Source organism: Dermacentor andersoni, chromosome 1, assembly GCF_023375885.2.
Source record: "Dermacentor andersoni chromosome 1, qqDerAnde1_hic_scaffold, whole genome shotgun sequence".
Lineage (NCBI taxonomy): Eukaryota > Metazoa > Arthropoda > Arachnida > Ixodida > Ixodidae > Dermacentor > Dermacentor andersoni.
This window is the reverse complement of record NC_092814.1, coordinates 198959669-198982238: the sequence shown is the minus strand read 5'-3', so window position 1 is coordinate 198982238 and position 22570 is coordinate 198959669. Positions and strand designations below refer to the sequence as shown.

The window sequence follows — 22570 nt, the reverse complement described above, 5'->3', positions numbered from 1 at the left end:
CCCATTTGCTACGCTGACTTTCATTTCGTATTCTTTTTTATGCGCAGCAATGAGCGGTGATGCTAGCGAAAACAGCGATGCGGCAGCGTCCGAGCTGCGATGCACGTTCGATACAATGACGGAGTCAGAAAATTAAATAATGGTTCGTTAAGAAATGTGGCGTATGAACACATGCCGTTCGGGGCAGAGAGCTTTATGATACACGCGGCGACTGCTGAAAAAGTATGGTGCTCTACTTCTGCAAAAGAAATGGAGTTATTTCTAAAGCGGTACACATGCAATATTTGCAGTATGGTAATAACGCGCTTTCTCCCAAGCTCTGTAGCAGGCTGTGTGCGCTCGAGCGTTGTTAGCTGTTCTGCATTGGGCTGAAAATACGTGTTTTCATGTTTTAATTATGTATGAAGTCGTTACCGTAGACCGTTCCTTGTTTCTTAGCCTTTGTAACAGTGCTTTCTTAACCAAAAAATAAATAAAATAAAACACGCATTGCATGAACGAACGCAGCATCTCCATTTAAAGCTTTGCAGGCTCCAGTATTGCTTATACGAAGGAACGTAGCGTCTACATTCAATAGCTTTGAAGCCTCCAGTATTGTACCTTCTGTCTGTCATTCTACGTATTGCAGGAATCTCCACCATTTCCTCAAAATACACTGTACAGCCAAAGGACTTCACGCATACTCAAGGGCAAAATTCCAAGTATCAGAAGACGATTGCAAGGATTCGAAGACAGCAGGTGAAGACCCCCAACACTGCTTAATTGCAGCCCATTAAGGATGTACACACTGGCTTACACATTCGAGATGAAGATGTTGGTGCGTGCTCAATTATTTTTGCAGCCATTTTATTTCGGCACTCTACCATTCACATAATTTTGCTGCCCTAATTCACCCTCCTTCGCGGAAGTACAAGAAAAAGTTTTTTTTTTTCCTTCTAAAACAATCCCATTTTAAGCAAATTAAATGCTGTCGTGTATTTGCAGTTTCCTTTTTCATTATCTGGATAGTTGCAACACGTCTTCTATGTGTTTTGCTTGTGCAAAGTTATTGCCACCGCGCCATTCATTTCCGACTATTCTCCATTATACCGGTGTCACACGACCACTTTCGATCGCGAACAAGTCCGATCCGGATTGAAATTGACGACTGATATTGGCGCCATCGCGCAGAATAACCAATCGTAACTGAAAAATTCAAATCGGATTGGGCTTGATCGCGTTTAAAAGTGCGCCGTGTGACACTCGTATTACTTGCATTTCGCTGTTTCTTCCCGTTTTCATGTATCTGCCTCTTACAATCTTGCTCCAATAAATTGTCTGCTATTTTCGTGTTCTTGACTGTACAGCAAGTTCATTTATATTTAAGGAACACGGCACATTTATTTACAATACACCTTTTGGCGTGAGTTACTAGACGTACAATATCATCAGAGATAAAAGTTCTACTTCCTCAACAGTTGGCATGATTGTTGTGCTGAGTTACAGCTTGAAACAGCAAATATGAATTTAAATGAAACTAACATGAGTGAAACACCTTTGCGCGCTCGTGGTCACAACATATAAACAGCGGCACAACCAGCTGCATGAAATCAAGCGGTTTAAACAAAGGTATGGGTCGCACAAAAAAACAAATACAAGAAACGAAACTGAAATCGGAGCCTCCGAGATTCGGCAGCGTGCGCGACCATTTTGAAGGCTGGTGCGTTTCGCCGATTCCGCTAGGTGCGCTGAAAGCTAAAGTCGGCTTAGCAAAAGGCGATTGGAGGATTGGTGGCTCAAAAGCAGAGAGGTGACATAACATAGGAAGACGTATTTAAAGAAAATCGAGAAATTCAATAACACACAACACAGATAAAAAAAGGCAAAATAAAAATCTGAGCATGGTGGCAACCGCCATCGCCCCTTTTCAAAGAGGACGCTCCTACCTTCCATCCATCCGGCTAGAGTTACTGTATATGCTACCAAAGGTATCTCTAAAGTCGGCCGCAGGCGCCTATGGGAGTGTCCGCTCTTCTGTCGGGGTAGAGTGTACTATAACATGGAGAGTATCCGGAACGGCCGCTCTTTCAATGCATTCAAAGTGAAGCCAAACGACCGTAACGCCGCTGGGGGCGCTGCGATCGGTAGCGCTCACAAGGCGTGGTGCAGAGGTAGACTGTCTGCCTTCCACGCAAAAGACCGCGGTTCGAATCTCAGCTAGTGGTAACGTTCCTATCTTTTTTTTTTAATACTTTATGTGTTGATGTTTAGATTCTTTATACTTTACCTGCTACTTAATACCTGCTTCCGTTGCTATGTAATGCAAGAAAGAGTGAACTATAACATGGAGGAATACGAACGAAATTAATTTTTTTTTAACATTGAATGGATGGATGGAAGTTATGAGCGTCCCCTTTGGAACGGGGCGGTGGGTTGCGCCACCAAACTCTTACTACTATGCTGCCTAATATCCTACCTAGGTTAACCAATTAAAAAAGAAAAAAAAAACACTGAACTATCACGTCCAAACTTTCTGATCCTCTATTGCGAACTGTGCTTTTGTACGTCTCCGTCTTTTGTCGTTTCCCTACTTTTCTTCCACCAATCCTCCAATCGCCTCTTACTAATGTCTATTGCGGACCTGTTTGCTTTACCACTGCTCCCGCTGAACCCAAGGGCTTCAAGGAGGCCAGTGGTGTCTGAATCGACCGCTGGGTAGACGTCTTCACATTCTAATAAAATATGCTCCGTCGTTTCCCTAGCTTTACCGCAGCAATCACATGCTTCTTCTTCCTTCTTATATCTCGCTTTATAGGTGCGTGTTCTAAGGCATCCCGATCTCGCTTCGAAAAGTAATGAGCTTCCCTTTGAGTTATCATAAATGGTTTCTTTCCTGATTTCGTTTTTTCCTCTTAAGTAGTTACTCATGGCAGGTTTCTTTTCCATTGCCGCCACCCATGAGATTAATTCAGCCTCTCTGACTTTCCGCTTGACCTTCTTTGTTGCTGTGTTGCCCACCCCACAGGCCGCATACTTGCTGGTAAGCTTCCTAGTTCTCTTCCTCCACTGTGAATCAATGTTTTGCCTGTACAGATACCTGAACACTCTCCCAGCCCATTTACTTTCTTCCATATTCCTCAGCCGTTCTTCATACTCAATTTTACTGCGAGCTTCCCTCACTTCAAAACTAGTCCAGCCCATATCCCCCTGCACAGCTTCATATGTAGTCTTCCCGTGAGCGCCCAATGCGAGGCGACCCATTGACCTTTGGTTCCCGTCGAGTCCTGATTGTACCCCTGATTTAAAGCAAACATACGCATTTCCAAAAGTAAGTCCTGGAACCATTACCCCTTTCCACATACCTCGGAGGACCTCGTACCTATTGTATCCCCATAGCGCTCTGTGCTTCATTATGGCTGCATTTCTCTTCCCCTTGACTGTTATGGTTTTTTTCTGTGTTTCCATATATCCATTGCCTTCGTTTATCCATATACCAAGGTATTTATATTCTGTTACCCGAGGTATTTCTTGGTCCTGTATCTTCACTGTCTGTTCACTGTTTTCATTGAATACCATAACACCTGATTTTCTAACACTAAATTTCAAACCTAAATTGTTGCCTTCCTGTCCACAGATATTAGCCAGACGTTGCAAATCACTTTGCTTGTTAGCGAGCAACACAATGTCGTCCGCATAAAATAAACCTGGGAGTTGCTGCTCTATTGCTGTACCTGCCTGTTTGTATGAGAGATTAAACCCGATATTACTTCCTTCTAGCGCCCTCTCCATCCTCACCATGTACATCATAAACAGCAGCGGGGATAAAGGGCACCCCTGTCTCAGTCCCTTGCTGATATGATTTGTATGAACGGTCGTGGTATCAACTTTCTCCTGGCTTCTCATCCCTTCCCATTCAACGGTACTTTGTAAGAAATTCGAGGACAAAACTGCACCCCGGGCAGGTTGCTTGCAGGCAGCGCTACTTTGCCCCTAGCGCACAAGACGTGCGCGAACACGCGCGCGCGCACATTTTATTGCTTACAGGTGCTGAGCATCCGCGGCAAGCGCTCGAACCTTGTCTAAACTACGTGCTCCGACATACCTGGTTGCAAGCAAACACCAATGGATTTTATAATTAATCCTGACGACCCGTTCAACGAACCTGTCCACTTTCGGTTGCTATTCACCACATTGTTATTGGACGAGGTCGATCAGCATGTCGTCTTCGCTCTCAGACGAACTTGACAAAAGCTCATCGATTGCGCCAGCTAGCAGCGCTTCCTTTCTCATTGCCGACATCTTCACTAGCTAACTCCGTCAACTCCGTTGCAACCGCAGCTATCGGGCCAGAGCGTCTGCGGCAGTGCGCGTCCCGCAGTGCTTGCTGGGATTGCACCCCGGCGCACCGCCGATTTTCTCGGTGCGAGACGGGGCAACAGAAAACCGCTCCAACAAGGTGCGCTTCCGGTGATCGAGGATGGTCGGTGCGCACCGGTGCGGTTGATCGAGGATGAAAGTGCGCACCAAAGCGCCCCGGTGCGGGTGATCGAGGACGCTATCAGCCTAGGCACCACGGAGGAGCTTTCTTAGCGCGTGTTGTAGGCGTTTGTCCCTAGGCATGCCGGCATTGCGGAGTGAATTCGAGTTTGTTTACGCTCGCACGCTGGCTGCTGGCGCGGTAAAATAGGTGAAGCAGCAGGCACTGGGACGCCCGATTTGGCGACCGCTGTGTCGGACAGACTGTCTCGCACCTGCGGCGCTTGTGCTAAGTCGCTCGTGGCGGATCATAGCTTTCTCGTACCTTACGGCGAAGTACCTTGTATATAACATCACAGATGTTTGGGTGGGAGCAGTAGCAACTGTAGTAGAGCCCAGGCCGCATATATTGAACATAGGCAGAGCGCCTTCACAACCGCGTTTGAACGCAAGTGGCTGAAACGACGCCGTGACGATGACTGACTCAGCACCGGCGCCGCAGGCGCGAGAAAGCCTGTCCGACGTACCTTCACAGTTTTCAGGCAAAGTTCTGACTGTTGTTGCAGAAGATGCGGGGCGCGGTAGTGCTGAACTTAGCGGCACAAGTTGGCGGCTGGACGTGATATTTATTCAATCGTTTTTTTTTTTTTCTATTGTAACAACGTGTCATTATTTCGTATTATTGGCGGCGCCTCCAGGGCACCAAAGCTAGAACCCGGACTATTCTGTCGGCGTTGGCTCGCCGAGGCTACGTGTATGGCGGAAACGTGTATGGAGGGGCTTTAGCCGAGGCCTGCGCGTGCCAGGGGTATATAAAATGTCGCGGACAGCCAATTTTTAACGCGACAGCGTTAAGTAGCTCGTGTCGCAGAAAAGCCGGTGTCGTCGGCGTCGGCCGTGAGCGATAAATCTCAGAGGGCACTTCATAAATAAAAAACATCTTGCAAGATGGGCTGGTGGGAATCGAGCCAGGGTGTCCGGAGTGTGAGGCGGAGACGCTACCACTCAGCCACGAGTTCGTTCCTTCAACACGGGACAAAATCGCCTCTAGTGAATGCGGTGTTCCCTTAGAAACATGCCGTAGAAAGTTATACTGCGGTGTATATCGGTAATTGTGACCATGTAACTTGCAGAAGTCGCAGTTTCACGAGTAGCGAAGTACGTTTCCGCCACATTTTTTTCTGCGCTCTGCGTACACGCAGAGCCATCTTGCGGCACACACAGAAGACCCCCTCCTCGCAATGTACGGCGCTGCTCCGACACGTGGCGCGCCACTCGCCCCATGATCGCGTCCGCCTTCATGGCGTGTCGGGGCCCGGCTATCTGCCGATCGCGACGTTTGGCTGGCGTGGCGCGTTTGAGTAGGCGGTGCGAACGGGGTGCGATAACGCTATCGCGTTCCACTCTTGAAGGCGAAGCTTAAGCGTCCTCCAATTTTTTTTTATGCAAACACCTCCTGCAGGCTTCGGCCTCCGCGGCCCCAACCCACGGGCCGCCCTGCTTCCAGCTTTGACCCCCCGCTACCCCTTGTGTGCCCTGGAGATCCTGCGCCGCCTGCTTTATTTAACCTCAGGTGCTCTCCTGAGGCCTCCGTTTGCCGCTTAAATGTGCCCTCCTGGAGCAGTGCTTGTAAAGAATGCAATCTATCGTCGCGACGAAAAAAGCGACCTGCGACTTATACAACGCCAGTCAGAACCTTGCCCTTTCACACACAGCGATCACCAAATGGGGCGTCCGGCCGGGGCCCACTGCCTCAACGCACGGGCAGACAGAGGCGGAGCGTAAACAAACTCGACCGCACTCCGCAATTCCGCCATGTCTAGTGGACAAATGCTACAACCCGCGCTCAGAAACCTCCTCCGTAGTGCCTAGGCGGAGTCATATATTTGCCGGGCGTCAGTGCCCGCTGCTTCACCTATTTTACCGCGCCGGCAGCCAGCGTCCGAGGGTAAACAAACTCGACCCCACTCCGCAATGCCGGCATGCCTAAGGACAAACGCTTACAACACGCGCTAAGAAACCTCCTCCGTAGTGCCTAGGCCCCAGTGTAGTGCAGGATGTAGAAGTGATAGGTAGGGTAAAGTGCAGTGATCATAGGTTAGTGATCGAGGGCTAGGATTGACCTCAATTTGAAGATAGAAAGAGAAAAATTGGTCAAGAAGAAGCAGGTCAACCTAAAGGCAGTAAGGGTAAAAGCAGACAAATTCAGGCTGGTACTTCAAACAACTATGCAGCCCTATAGAACAGAGAGATGATGATGACATAGAGGTAATGAATGAAACCGTAACTAGGCTGACTTCAGAGGCAGAAACTGAAGTGGGAGGCAAGGCACCAAGGCAACCAGTAGGCAAGCTCGCCCATGTAAGAAAGGTCCTAATAAAGAAAAACAAATGATGAAAGCGTCCAACTCAAGAGATAAGATAGAATTTGCAGAACTGTCAAAACTGATCAACAAGGCGAAAATAAGTGATATTCGAAACTATAACGTGAGAAAGACTGAAGAAGCTGTAAAAATGGATGCAGCCTGAAATCAGAGAGAAGGAAACTTGGCATAGGACAAACCAAGATGTATGCACTGAAACATAAGCAGGGTAATATCAGCAATCTCGAAGGTATAATAAGAGCAGCGGAAGAATTCTACACTGCCCTGCACAGTACCCAGACGACTCAGGAGTACTCTATTTGAAAACAATAATGAACAGGATACAGAAACTCCTCCTATAACTAGCGATGAGGTCAGGAAGGCCTTGCAATATATGAAACGAGGAAGAGCAGCAGGAGAAGATGAAATAACAGTCGATTTAATCAAAGATGGAGGAGAGAAACTGCTTGGAAAACTGGTGGCTCTTTATACGAAGTGTCTAGCGACTGCAAAGGTCCTAGAAAACTGGAACAATGCACACATTATAATAATCCACAAAACGGGAGACGTTAAAGAATTTAAAGATTATAGGCCCATTAGCTTACTCCCAGTATTATATAAAATATTGCGACATGCGTGTGATATTTGCTTGTTTGAACGAGGCGCGTGGGCGCCATCACTCGAGAAAAGAGGAGGAAGAACAAACTGGGCTCGCGCTGTGAATCTAACCGGTCAGCGCTATAACCGCTTTGTAAATATAACCTGTAAATAGTTGCTCGTCTTACTGACTTGTCCTTCGCGTAACATTGTGGTGGAGGTGAAACGTTCTCCATCCTCGTCATGAAGCTCCGAAGAGGCCGCACCCATCGTCTTCTCAGCCATGGCTTCCAAATGAACCACCCCGTCACCAGCTACACCTGCGGCGCCTACTACAACGTACTTTACAGTTCCTAGTCTCCGTGATCCTGGGACATTCTCCGCCCAAAATGACGTTGACATCGACGACGGGCTCAGCATGTATGAGCATGTTACCAAAGCCACCACTGGGTCCCTACCATCATGCTTGCCAATGTGATATTTTATCTGGACGGGACACCGCATGTCTGGTTTCGCACCCATGAGGACAAGCTCTCCAGCTGGGACATTTTCAGAGCGGCTTCGCGACCTATTTGGCAACTCATCAGGTCGCCAACAGGCTGCACCAACAGGCTCACCCATTTCCTCACTTAGGTTTCTGACACTGTGAGAAGGGCTCTCTTGCTGTAGGGCAATTGCGAAACAGTGTGGCAGATGTGGTATTGTTTACGGTAGTGTAACAGGGGTGCTAAAGGTCATATATGCACTTTCAGGAAATACACGAATGCACTTTCAGAAAATAAGTAAAACTAGAGTATGACCTTTGCAAATTAAGTGACCATTCATTTGATTCTACACAGAGACTTTGTACAGGACTTGTCTGAAGGCGCCTGTGGCCAGTCGGATGCCTAAAATGGTGAATCGAATCCAGCATCTTAAATGCGTTTGGTGCACAAGAGTGATACACCACAGCACCATAATCTAAGCATGATCATATGAGGCTTTTATACAGGCACAATAAACACTTCATGTCCCTGCCCCATGTTGTGCATGATAGTATTTTGAGAATATTCGTTGCTTTCAGGCATTTAACTTTGGGATAATGTTGGGAAAAAAGGATAGCTTAGTGCCAAATATCACGTCTAAACTTGTCCTCCATATTCGATTGTCACGGGCAGCACACTTGAACCGAATGTAAGAATAAGATGCTTGGTTTGTATTTCTTTACCATTGTACCTCATTCGGATTCATCTTACGCTGGTCAAGTTCTGCTCACTCCAGCCCTCTAACAGTACATCCTCTGTCAGAGCAATCAAATCACTATCGGACACGACACCACGAGTGGTGTTCAAGGTACTATGCGGGGTCACACTCATTGGAATGTAACCAAAAGCACAAGATTAGGCAACCTTATATGTTGCTTCTTATCAGGGAGTTCCAAAAGGAGATCTCCGCTTGCCAACTTGCAAACTGAAAACCTAGGCCAAGAGCTTCAGTTATTTATCTGGAAACCAGAAAAGGAGAGGTCATTATCTCATCCTTTTCTGTTTTCGCAGAATGTATAACATGAAATCAAGGAAAATTCTCAATATGACAGCCAAACTTCTTCAGTACGCCTTCGTTTCTGAGGGCGATCAGGGAGTGCGGGGAAAGAACTTGCCATAGGTGCAGAGAATTTTCGGCAGCAGCGACAGCCATCCACCATGGAGCCCAATGAGGGGACGTTGCAGGACTTTGAAAGGACAGGTCCTGCATACACCAGCTGTACGACACCGCTATAACCAAATATGGTATACCCAAGGCTGGCTACCCACACAAGGTTAACCCTTGCTGCCCGGGAGTAAAAGCAAATAGAGAGAGGACAGGGAAACCTTAGAAAGTCGAATATTGAAGAGGAGGATAGGGAAATGCAACTAGCAATTTCACTTGGATGGGTCAGCCCGAAAGTGCTGTCTACATGAAGTGGAAACAAAAGAGGCATATTGCATCCACCCAAGGGGCTTTAGATTCCAACACCCGGCATCAGCTCAACCTCCAGGATCCCCTTTTCCCTGGACACAGCTAAGCCATGCACAATTAAACGCCGGAGAGTCCGACCCCGCTGTGCTCGGGTCTGTGGTGTCGCAACACACCAAAAGCCTGCCGACGCGGATGCCCCTGCGGGGGGGCATCCTCCATGGTACAAGTGACCGCTTCATGTCAAAAAATAAAATAAAGCATTAGATTCAGAATTTAGTTCATCAATTCGAGCAATACTGCAATACATTGTGTTGCGTTGAAATGTGCAAACAAGAAAAGTCAAAACGATATGCGCTAAAGCTAATAAAACTCTAGGATTTCTGCGTTGGCATCGGAATCACTACCACCTGCCATTCAACAAATGGCCTACCAAATCTTTGTCTAGCCACAACCAGATCGATGAAGCGTATTCACACTTCATCGATCTGGTCTCCTCGTCATAAGTATTTCATACATAAGTTGAAATCCATCCAAAATAGTGCTGCCTGTTCTATAACACGCAATTACAATTGTAAATCCAGCGTTAGTCATATTTAATGTAATATTATGCTTATTAACTCGTATTATCGCTGTTGTATTGCTATTCTATGCCTTTTTCCTAAGTACTAGTACAATTCGTGGTCTTAGTCATCTCTCACTTGAAATTCCCTTGCACAAATCTGTTCAACTTTATCATCATCTCATAAAGGGAAAATGAGACATTAGCAATTGCTACAAAGGAAACCCATACGGGTTCCTTGAAAGGATAGGATTGTCTCATTTTCCCTTTATTTATTACTTCCCTCCACCTTGCAGGTTTCTGCAGAACTATTACATCATAATCATCTCAGTTTCAAGCGCATTTTTAGCCATACAGTAAATTCAGCATTGCCACACGTGCTAGCACTATGGAATCTTCCCAACAATATTATGTAGATAAGTGATCCTGTTTGAATTGCAAAAACAATTGCAGCTTCATATGTCTGTTTGATTTCGCATAACAATGTTTTTTTCTGTTTTCTTTGTATTCGCACATGCATATACTGTTCTTTTTCTTCCTATGTAAAATTTGTTTCTTTGCTCTTGTGTGAACGATTTAGCACTTCCTGTATTTTTATATGTTGATCATTCCTTTTATGGGGGGGGGGGGAGTGGACTTCATTGCTTTTTTTAAAACTCCCCTCCCCTCTCTACTCAATGCTCCATCGGGGCCTCTAAGGTAATATGAAAAAATAAACGAGTAAAACAAGAAGTGAAACCCACCTGTGTGCAGTGAGGCCTACCTTTATTTGCATAAATATTTTTCCCCTAATAAAGATCACCTTCCAGACATACCTTTCAGATGGTCTTGCTTTACATGATAATAGAATCGTTCGCATGTAAAATTTAAAAAATTCTTCTTGGAAGTTATTCTTTTCTTTCTTTCAGCCTTTTTAAAGGGTTACACTTTGCCTTGAGCACATGCCTTTCATGGATGTGTGCTCTTAAAGTAAAACCACAAAGCATCAAAGTAGAAAATCATACCAACCAGTGGTTTTAGGACACCAGCACTGTGCAGGTCTAAAATGAAAGGCACACCCCAGTGCTGCAACACTAGGTGAAATGATAATGCAGCTCGGCCCACAATCACAGTGGTCATTATTTTGCTCATGGTTGTATTCAGTCTGGAGAACTACGCAACATGCAGTTTTTAGCAAAAGCAACACAAGATGTTTTAATTATTCAACATCAAAAAAATAAAGGTGACTTTATGCCGCCTAGTTATATACAGTTGACTTCCATTATTTCGACCCTGATGGGACCGCCAAAATTTATCAAATTATTCAGGAGGTTGAATTAAACAAGATGCAGAAAAAACAGCAAAACATTAGGCAGCACTTGCACCGATTCCACCATGCCCACGAATCAAGTGCATCCCCACTTTCTGTATCCAAAGTAGAAAACTAACATATGAATGACATTAAACCTCCTAAACAAAATAAAACTAAACAAACAAGCACCTGACTTTTTTAGCAAGACAAATGGGCAAGGGTCTAATATGTGTTGCACAATTGTGGCTAGTTTTTCTAAGTCAACTTCACCGCATGGTAAAGCACATAAATGCCGCTTTTGTATTTGATTTCACTGCATTGATTGCATTGCATCGGGTAAATACCGTAACCATCATGAGCTACAGTAATTTCTTGAAAATCTTCCTAGGGCAAGCCTAAAATAGATGTTTTGGACGGGATATTTTTTTAGCTTTCCTTTTGTAACAGCAAGTCAGAACACAAAAGCCCACAATTTACTTGCAAAGCAAAATAAACTCACCCTCGTTGCATCAGAACCTCAGGCAGCCGTGTAACCACTTAGCGAGAGTTATGCAATTATCATGATGCAGTTACCGTAATATAAAATGTATGATACGATAATGAGTGCTTGTTAATGATTCTTATTTTTTACTCCCAAGTGATAGTTATGCCACCTCGCTCATGCTGTGTGGTATCACAGATTGCAGAGCAATCAATACACTGCAGCAAGCCACTAAAATGCAGCACTCACATATTACTGTGACTTCTTGATTTCTTGACTTCAGGATTTTTCCTTGAAAACAAGGAAAAATGCTTCGTGTGGTTCGCTCGAAACACAAAGTGACAAGAGAATTAGTATGACTGTGGCGAACAGAGCATGGGGCAATGATCACACGTCGTGCACTAAGCATGGGCAGTCACTGATCTTACTACAGCGCGAGGCTAAATGCTTCGGTACATTCTCGAAAAATGCAGACCAGTTTTTACGGCCATGCTACAGCCCTGGAGAAAATGTTCCTTAAAGATGTGCATGCCAAATGTGACCATGTGAACACGTAGGGCGTAGCAGACTATACGCGGAGAAACGTACACTATCCGTGGTTCAGTCAGTGCCCTCCAGGTGGCGACTCTCCTTGATCTCGCAGCCAATAGTTGTCACCACAGTGGTCAGGCACATGCATGCTGACTGGCCAAATTCAGATTATTTGGTAAAGGTAAATTTTAGGATTGAAATAGCAAAAGTTTGGGCCCATAGAAACGTATGGGCGTCGGCTGGGACCTTCAGTCAGAATCTAACAAAAAAAGACCGAATTAACTGGAGTGCATGAACGTAAGTCGACTGTATATATGTATTCTGAATTAATTTTGTAAAGGAATATTTACATTGCATGATTTAGCAACCCATTTCCCTGTGCAAGCAGTTGAGTAGACCATTGACTTTAACATAGGCCAGGTCTTGATTTTACATCACTAGACTTGTCGGATGAGCCAGAATAGCAATGAACTGACAACGTCATCAAACAGGCTGGCATGACTTGCAGAGAAACCACGAAAAAAAGAAGTTTCTTGGAATTTATTGAGAAAAAAATTACCCAATAATTACGATACCCCCTAATGAGAAATTCGAGTACAGCTCGTACGAGTTTTCATTTCGCGATATATTGAAGCAAAGAATTTGAGAGAGACATGTAGCAGAGTCAGCGATGGTCGAAAATTTGATCTGCGGGTCAAGCGCATCGACTTTCATACATGACTCGTTGAAGGTAGCAGTGTAATCGCTGGTGCCACATGGCTTCCAGAAAGTACTACACAATTCGCGTCACACATACAATCAGATTACAAAACAATCACAAGCGATGACAATTGAAACAAGCACGAACAAGACCAAACCAAGCTAACCATACAAGCGCGAGCGAGAGCTGACGTAAGCAGATGATAGTACGAAACGAGCGGTCCAGCTGAGACCAGATACGGGTATGCACTGAGCATTCGGGCGGGTACACATGACACCAGTTTCCCACGCGCACATTCCTAAAGGGGCCGCTCTCATTGTTCTCCACAGTTCAAAGCTCACGTCTTTAATCTCACGTTCCATGTTCGCTCTTTCATCTTTCGCTGCGCTCGTTCACTCGATTACGCCAACGATGATGCTTGCCGCAGGAACGACCACCTAAGAGCTGTGCTCTAAATGTTCATCGAAGAAGGCCACATTGTTTCACACAGCCAATGCACTATGCCAAATTTATATTACTTAACACTACTTTAACACTTTTATCAGCACAGTTTAAATGTAATATCATAACAAATCTTTCAGGAATGTGGATACAGGCTTGCAGGTCTATTAAAAGAGCACTTTTTGTTAGTTTCAATTATTGTTTTGCGATGCTACTGTAATTCTTTATTTTGTAGTGTACCTCTAGATATCATTGTAATGAGCAATAATGGGCCCTGCACAAACACAACAGTGCTTATTCACGAGAGACTCCTCACCTGCCTCGGGATGATTTGTGCGTTCGTCGGTGTCCCCTAGCTTGCAGACTCCCTGGACGGGGTGATGACTTTGTATGCCCAGTTTGGCACGATTCTGGCATTGGTGGCTTCCCGACTGCGGGCTTAATGTCTGGGTGGAATGAGTGTCCTGTAAGCCTGCTGCGGCATGATTCCAGTATTTGTGGTGGGATGCCTGCAGGCTGTATATCTCGGTGAAGTGAGCGCTCTGTAGGCCTGCTTTGGAAAGATTCCAGTTGTTGTTGCTCCATGCCTGTAGGCTGCATGTCTGAGCAGAGTGATTGGCCTGCAGACCTGCTTTGGTATGACTCCAGCATTTGTGGTGCCATAGTTTCAGGCCTGGTACCTTGATGAAATGTAGACCTGCTTTGGTGCGAATTTAGCGTTTGTGATGCCATACCTGCAGGCTGAATATCTTGATGGAATGATTGCTTTGTAGACTTGCTTTGGTATGAATCCAGCATTCGTGGCTCCATATCTGCATGAAGTGGCAGCCCTGCAGAAAAAGTTATTACAATAAAAAGGGGTTCCTCAAAATATTTCACATCAAGGCATTGAAAATCGAAGGGACATACATGGGGGCTGCATAACATCCTGTAAACAATAAAAGGGACAGTGCAAATTACCGAGCACAACTGATTCTTAATCTCACCATGGTGACAAAATCCAAAACAAAAAATGCAACTGGTTTCACATACTAAGCACAAGTTTATCTACATTAAAAAAAAGGCCCTGGAACACAAATCAAACAAATACTTGTAGCTTACTGTTTAAGCAGATGAGCCTTAGTGACTATATATTATTATCAAAATATTTGACATACTGCTTCCCCAAAAACATCTATTCCACCTCGGCACATATGGCGATTTTTGGCAGCTGATTTATATATCTTATGCCATTCACTGCAGCTGGTTCAGCTTGCACATTTGTGTAGCCTTTCATAATTGATGAACAAATGACCAACAGGAAGACAAATAATGCATCCTCTTTAGTTATGGCATATTCAGCTGGTCACTTCTGAGTGCTCAGATGCACTTTCAAGAGTGGCAGCACGTTAGGGTGGTCAAAATAGAGCACAGCAAATGTTCAAGATCATTCTCTAAGAGCATCAGGCTCCCACTCTGAGTGCTCCAGACCGATCCGACTTTAAAGCAAGCATAGGCAAGATATGTCAGACAGTCACGTTACATCAGCAGCCATGCCTGGACACTGATGAGGCACCGCAGAAGCAGCAAGGCCAAACCAGCAGCATGGCCAGACTGTAATATGTGCTTGGCACACATACGTATTCCAGTACAGCCATACCAGTGGCTTGCCATGACATGTTTTGCTGGCCATGACATTTTACCATGGCACTGCGAGCTCTGTGAGCTCATTACAACATGAAGAGGTAGCAAAGTGCCATATATTCTGCTCTGTAAGTCGCACCACCCTCAAAATGGCAGTTTATTTATTTATTTACTTTACATACCTTCAAGGCCCATGGGTGCTACAGAAAGGAGTGGTACACACACACACAAAGAATGCAGAACAATGAATAAATTATTTGTTAGATGGCATGGAGAACAGCAGTCTTGAACCTCGATGCATCTATAATAGTGGCAACTGATGCGGGAAGGTGGTTCCAGTCATTGCGCGTACGAGGAAAAAATGAGTAGTAGTATGCATTCGTACGACAAGATGGCATAAAAACTTTATGAAGGTGATCACTGCGGGATGAAAAGTAAGAAGGAGGTGTTAAAGGTTTCTCTTTTAATACCGGGTTGTGGTAAATCTTGTGGAAAAGGCAGAGGCGACTGTATGAACAATGTACTGAAAGATCCAGTATGTTAAGGGTTTGCTTCATGAGTGTTACACTAGCATGACGAGTGATTAGATATAATAAAGCAGGACGCGCAATTCTGAATGGCTTCGAGAGAGAGGGTTAGTGATGCTTGAGGGGGATCCCAGATGGCCGAGACATATTCTAATTTTGAGCGAACAAGTGTATTGTAGAGCGTCAGCTTTAAAGATAAAGGAACAGCATAAAGGTTTCTGCACAGATAGCCTAGCGTGCGACTAGCGTTAGAGGTTATATATTCAACATGCTTATGCCATGATAGATCGAGAGTGATATGAAGGCCAAGATACTTGTAGAAATTAACTTGACAGAGGAGGACGCTATTCAGAAAATACATGCGTGTGTCAGTATTGTTAAAGTAAAACTCTTGCTTGGGCTAGTTGGTTCATGCTTGAAGTAGTAAAGGCAAGGCGCAGAAGACCAGGACTCAAGAAGAAGAACACAAACGACAGGACCGGTTTCAGTTTGACAAAACTAAATTTTTGAAGTTTGGAAAAGACAGGTTCGAGCGGGAAATTGTGGAAGCCTATTTCATCAAGAAAGAGGGAAACACATGCGTCAGCAGGCTGCCCATTGTGCTTAGCGACAAGGAGACTACTTTTTTAGAAGGTTTCATTTAGGCCTCATGTTAGAGTGATGTCATTTGGTTTTTCCGTCGGTCTTCCTTTTATTTAACTAGTTTTTATTTTGTTGACGATTTTCTAGTGGCTCTTAAGCTTTTGTAGCTTTTTTTGACGCAGACGCTGTTCTTTAGACCTTTATCGTTCAACTCTTCTGTCCATTTCATTGTTTGTCACGTGGTTCATTTTTCGCGCGGTCACATGTATTATCAATTTTTTAGGTGAGTGACTATTAGAGATTTTAGTTTTGACACAGACGCTGTACTTAGATGCCTTTTTCATGTTTTTTCCATGTTATTCGTTGGTCATTATTCCCATAGTCGTGCGGGTTTTATCACTGACTGGGCCTTAGGCGTTTGAAGTGTGTTACGCTGTGGATAGTTTGATAGTGATGCATAGACGGTACTTTTTATGTCTCGTTTTTTGTCCTCGTTGGCTTGGAAAAGACTATACTAGATCAACTGCCTCCCGTGCTGATCCACGTGTGGTTCTTGTTTGCTCATTCAATATTATGTGCCAGATATGATTCCCGAGTGGTCGATAGATTGCTGTTTTTTACTTCTAAAGTTTCGTGTGCGACTCGGCGTGAATAACCTACATAAGGCAGGCTTGCTGCGGTAATAAACTTAGTTGCGAGTGGCACCGGTCTTGTCGTTTGTGTTCTTCTTCTTGAGTCCTGGTCTTCTGCGCCTTGCCTTTACTACTTCCAGTATTGTTAGTGCGGCATGAAATGCACCATATGGATGAATTGTTAAGGTCTTCTTGCAGTTTAGTGGAATCAACGAGGTCACTAATCTTATGATATATTACGCAGTCATCAGCAATTAATTGAAGACCCTTTCACGCAGTCAGGGAGGTCGTTAATATAAATTAAGAAGAGCAAAGGCCCGAGGACGGATCCCTGCGAGACCCCTGATATAACTGATGAAAAAGCAGAGGAAACATTATTAGCAGTCACATACTGGGTTCGATTACAAAGAAAGTCCTTAATCCAAGCTAATACTATAGGATCAATGTTAAGCTGATCGATTGGTTGGTTGGTGGTTTTGATAGGTTGGTCAATGTTAAGAAATTTCCAAGCAAACATTTTTGTGTATATGCGTTTGCTGCTACATTATATAGATCTATAATAAGAAATTTTCGAATGTTTCGAATGGAAATTATCATATCAAATACAATAATTGCGGTAGTACCTTGTATGTGTATCTCAAATACTTGTTACCCGAGTATCTTGTGTCGTATCATGATGGCAATTGGAAAGTATCTTTGCCCAGCACCAGGCCTTTCTGGGGCAGACAAGACAAAAAACACCCCCTTCTTAATAACTTTACCAGCTTATTTGACTTCCTTACACTTCTTATTTGATTTATCAATTCCTGGCTCTTTGGGTACCTGCCACTAGGGATGGGCTCATTCTTAGCCATATCTCCAGAATGGGCATGTCTCTCAGATATAAAATACTTAAGGAAAGACACTGCTCTGTAGCCAAAAATCAGCCAAAAATCTTTTCGCATTTGTAAGCTCCAGGCTGGTGCAGGGCATTTATTTTTGCTTGACTGCACCCCTGTATCATCCTTGGTCAAATAAGGCTTTGCCATAATCACCATGAACATGTTGCAATATGCTTTTCATCATTTCCTCAAAACAGCATTTCTGATGGTGCTATAGTTTTGGAGGGACAATATCTCTGCTTCTACTTATCCTATAACAATAATTCTTTTTGACATGGAATACCGTTAAAATCAGAGAGATTGCTTGCTAAAATTGCATATAATGAAAACATGTTATTGTATTATACTTTATACCTTTGCAATTGATGCACCCACATTCTTTACTCTGGTATCAAGCCACTACTCTATCATGTACGTGTCACATGCACAGATGGCACATTGTCTTGCCACATATGACGCAATCGAAGCTAAATTTATCCTCTTGCTCGGCATTCCGGGAGGGATAGCATGCTTAGCAGAACATTCGTCGATCCAAGTGAGAGTCATCACATTTGAGAGAGCTCACTCTGCCATAGTAGTTATAATCCATGAAACTCAAATCTGGGGAGGTATTCTGCAAGAGTCCACCTAGTGGACTGTCCATTTCAGCCATTCCTGATTGACTAGGGCCACAGGTCTCCTCCTCGCTTGTACAGCTGCAACCAATCAGCAATGGCCAAAATGGACAGTCCACTAGGTAAACTCTTACAGAATACCCCCACTGTTGCATAGTGGGTTGCAAAACCGTATACAGGAGATTGAAAGGTCAGGCCAAGCTCTCGCTCTTCGGAGTCCCTAAAGATGAAGAAAGGCCCCCAGTGTGGGAGCGTAATCTTGACTGCACCGATTGGCCCTTTGGAAGCCACCGACTCCATTCGTGAGCTGCACTTTGAGGCAAAGTACATACTGAGGCATTATGTGCATATCATTGAAGGCCAGAAAGTATCTACACAGCATGGAAAGCCTGCGCTTTGGTCTGATACGGTACCCACAATCTCGCCACATCTTCTGGAGTATGTCTACAAGCAGCCCACGCAAAAGACACAAGCAACAGATGAAAGCCGGTCATCAAAGAGAATGCACCCGCGATCAGTTCAACCGTCATTGATATTGGAGGCATGTGACAGTGGAAACCTGCGCGAGCTCGAAGACAAACAACCTATAACATGCTTCCTAATTCCAGCAAATATAAACGCATAGCACTGTGTCTGCGTCATACTTCTGTCTCTCGTCCCTTTTCACGTGCTAAAAACGTAAAAGTTATGGAATACCAACATGCCAAAACTTACGCTCTTTCAATAAACAATGTGTTTTACTTTATTCACCCAGGGGACTTGGAAAATCAACTACGTCTCAGGCGCATGATGCATAAAAATAGGGGAAAAAATGGCTATTTCGTGAATATTTTCAAAACACACAATTAATTCGCAAAAGGAATGTGCTGTACATAACGAATAACGTGGCCTACATTCTCCCTAAATGTCAAATTGCTGCCGTTATTAGGGCATCAGGGAAATTTTGATAGCATTGAATATATCGCCTTCAGAAAGGCAGTAAACGATGGTTTGCCCATTTTTATTTAGCACCTAATTAAGCCACACAGTTCCTTTATTCCTGTACCTTATCACATTCCTGTACATGAACCCCATTTTTTCGCAATATGAGCTCTGAGTTTCATTCCCTCACGACACAGTGAAAACACACACATAAGGTTTAAAAAGGAAAGCAAACTACAAACGTGATCCATCTGATTGCAGTCATGCTCGAACGCAACTGCAACGCTGCGTTCGAGCGCGGCCATGCTTCTGTTCTACACGCTCCGACGTTGCCGGCCAGCGCTTCCGGCGCATTCAGGAGAAGGCAACGGTGGTGCCATCTGGATTTTCAATTAAAAAATGCCTCAGCGCAGAGCCCTCGTTGGACCCACTCGCTCAATTCGGTAAACTCTAATCCCACACTGGAACACGGCAGAAAATGACAATTTCAGTGCGTGCACGCATGACTGCACGATGTGGGAACAAGCAGACGAAACAGACAAGCAGACTTCACCATCCTCCTGGGAGTCTGCGCTGACCAGCTCAGACCCGCAAGAGCAGCGACAGCTGATCCGGCGGGCACGCGGAGTGGCGCGAGCCAATGGGGCCCTGAACTAAGGGCTCCACCCTATGAGGCAGTCACCCAATCTCATTACAAATAAATGCTTTTTCTCTCTCTCTCTCTCTCTCTCTCTCTCTCTCGCGCTGCGGTGTGAAGTAAAACAAAAACATGCAGACATTCGGTTTGAGTGTTTTATTATTTCTCTAAGCTTCTAAGCTTTAATTAGTCTATTCTAGCAACATATTACACATGTTGCCTTGAATAATCCTTGAAGTCGCATGTCACCATGAGCAACGTCACAGCGTGAACACGTGTACGTAGGCGCACTAGCACATGTACGTCATCCTCCAGCTTGGAGCGCGGTGGTCGCGAGGAGAAGGGAAGAATTTCAGATATTTCTGCGGCGCATTGTACGCTCTGCGTTTGTCAGCTCAACATGGCCAGACCTGGTGAGGGGCCCTTTAAACCAAGTCCTACACCACATATCCAGGCTATCCAGGGCCTTGATTTTACAAAGGCCTTCGACTAAGTAGGACATCATGCCATACTGGAGAATCTCCATTACCTAGGGGTAGGCCAGAGAACCTACAACTCAATCAGAGTTCTTCAATCACCGCACAGAGGAACTAAGAATAGGGGAACGTCAATAAGACAAGATCCCTCTCAGAAGTCATGGCACACCACAGGGATTTGTTCTGCCCCCTTCTTCAATGTAGCAATGATCCAACTGCCGGAACAACTCAATAATTTTCCAGATCTACAACACAGTCTGGTTAAAGGTAGCGATGTAGATATAAAAACCATGCAGTAACAACCTGTAGGTATGGTGGAACAGTATGCGACCAACAAAGGCTTACCTGCTCCCAGCAAAAATCAGAATTCTCCCTCCTCAGAGTGCCTACTAACTGCAAATGCAACACAGGACCATCCCCAGAGATCACTGTGCAAGCCGGAGGAGGCCCGACTCAGGAGGTGAACACCAACCAGGTACTCGGCCTCTCCATGCAAGCCCACGGGAACAACAGCAAAACCATTCATGAAGCATGCGATTTCTAATACGGCATAGTGCATATCCCCCTATTCAATCTTTCATCGTTGAATCTAAGTGCTTCTGGCGCAATTACAGGATTGCCACTATGGCAGCAAACCTGCAGTTGATATGCTCATCCATGCATGCACGGGGCACGTTACAAAGTGTAACGCCGGCATTGTGAAATGTTTTGAACTTGTAGTCTGGTGTCATTTTATTTTGTTGCAGTGCTGGAAAGCCGTCCTTTTGGATCAGATGATAAAAGCCAGCAAGGAAGAGAAAACACTTGCAGAAGAAGCCGGGCCTTTTGTGAAAATGGCGTAACCCCCCACATCACAGTGATTGTCGATGGTGGTTGGTCAGATCACAGTCACAGACACCGATATTCCGTCAATCCTGGTGTGGCTGTTATTATAGGAAAGCTTACTAAAATGCTCCTACACTTAGGAGTGAGAAACAAACTGTGCAGCACGTGTGAACACTACGCCAGGACGGGCAAGGAGAAAAAAGAGCATCTGTGCTATAAGAATTGGAACGAAAGCTCAGGTGCAATAGAGTCCGATATTATCATTGAAGGCTTCCAGAAGAGCGTTGAAATGCATGGTGTCGAATATCAGACGTTCATAGGGGGCGGCGATTCTTCAGTCTTGCATCAGATCCTTACAAAAGTGGAATATGGCCGTTTTGTAAAGAAGAGGGAGTGCGCGAACCATGTCGTGAAATGCTACACCACTCGCCTCTATGCTATTGCTAAAGAAACTAAAGGAAGTTCAGCCTACCTAAGTGGTCGCAGAATTAAGCACATAAAGAATGGTTCATGGAAGGCCATCAAGCATTATGCCAACATTCTGCAGGATGTACAAGGCACTGCAGAAGAGAAAGATGCACAGAAAGCAGAACTCATTTTATAGCCAGCTGCCGACCTCATAAATGGTTCAAAACATGTGTTTGGGTGCCACGACAAATGTAAGAGCTATTTTTGTGGTGGCACCGAAGGCGACAACGTTTATGAGAATATGCCTAGTGGTTCAGCTGAATATAGTGACCGCCGCCAACATAATTGTGGAGAAAGCTGGCTGTCTTGTCACGAATGACACCAGTAACCTTGCCGAGGCAGTAATGTCACTGATAGCCGCATTGTCCCGAGGAAAGCAGATAAACAGGTGTCAGAAAGGTTCGCATGAACACCGGTGTTATGGAGCTGGGCTCAGCTTTCAGCTGAGGCCCCACTGGCATTGCGCTACAACTAAGGCGGTCACCTGCAAGAGCCCTCCAGTCATCTTGAAGCGCTATGCAAACAAGAAAATATGTCGGAAAGCTAGAAAAGAGTCTCTGAGGTGAAAACTATTTGAGGAAAATGGCCACCGGCAGCGTCGGCGCAAGGAGTCCCTGATGAAAGACTCAAGGTGCCAATACGGCCCGAACTGTCAGAAACCTGATATGCCACTTGAACAATTCCCACAAAAAGAAGCAAATATGTTGAAAAGCTTGCAGGCTGACAAAAAACGGGAGATTGAGATTGAGGAAGACACTAGAGGTCAAGCAGACAACTGCACGTGGCATGTAGAAAGACAAATGTGTCTAACTGCATCCAATTTTTACGCAGTGTGTAGAAAAGAGTCGACGCCGTGTGACGCACTCATGAAAAGCCTACTTTACAAAAATAGTTTCACTAGTGCCACTCTTGAGCATGGTAAGCAGCAAAAACAAGTCGCAGTGTGGTTGTATGAAGAGACGGGAACTCACGTGCAACCATGTGGGTTATTTGTTGATCAAGAGTATGGTTTCTTGGCAGCATCTCCCG

General features: G+C 44.9%; 1 protein-coding gene across 1 annotated transcript in view; it reads right to left on the bottom strand.

Moving 5' to 3' along the window:
• The window catches only part of LOC126547037 (uncharacterized), a 199023-nt gene that overhangs the window by 163335 nt on the left and 13118 nt on the right, over nt 1-22570 (bottom strand). The window contains exon 3 of the mRNA XM_050194864.3: nt 13672-14185. Coding sequence (XP_050050821.2) covers nt 13672-14185 — 514 coding nt within the window. The remainder of the gene's footprint in view (nt 1-13671; nt 14186-22570) is intronic.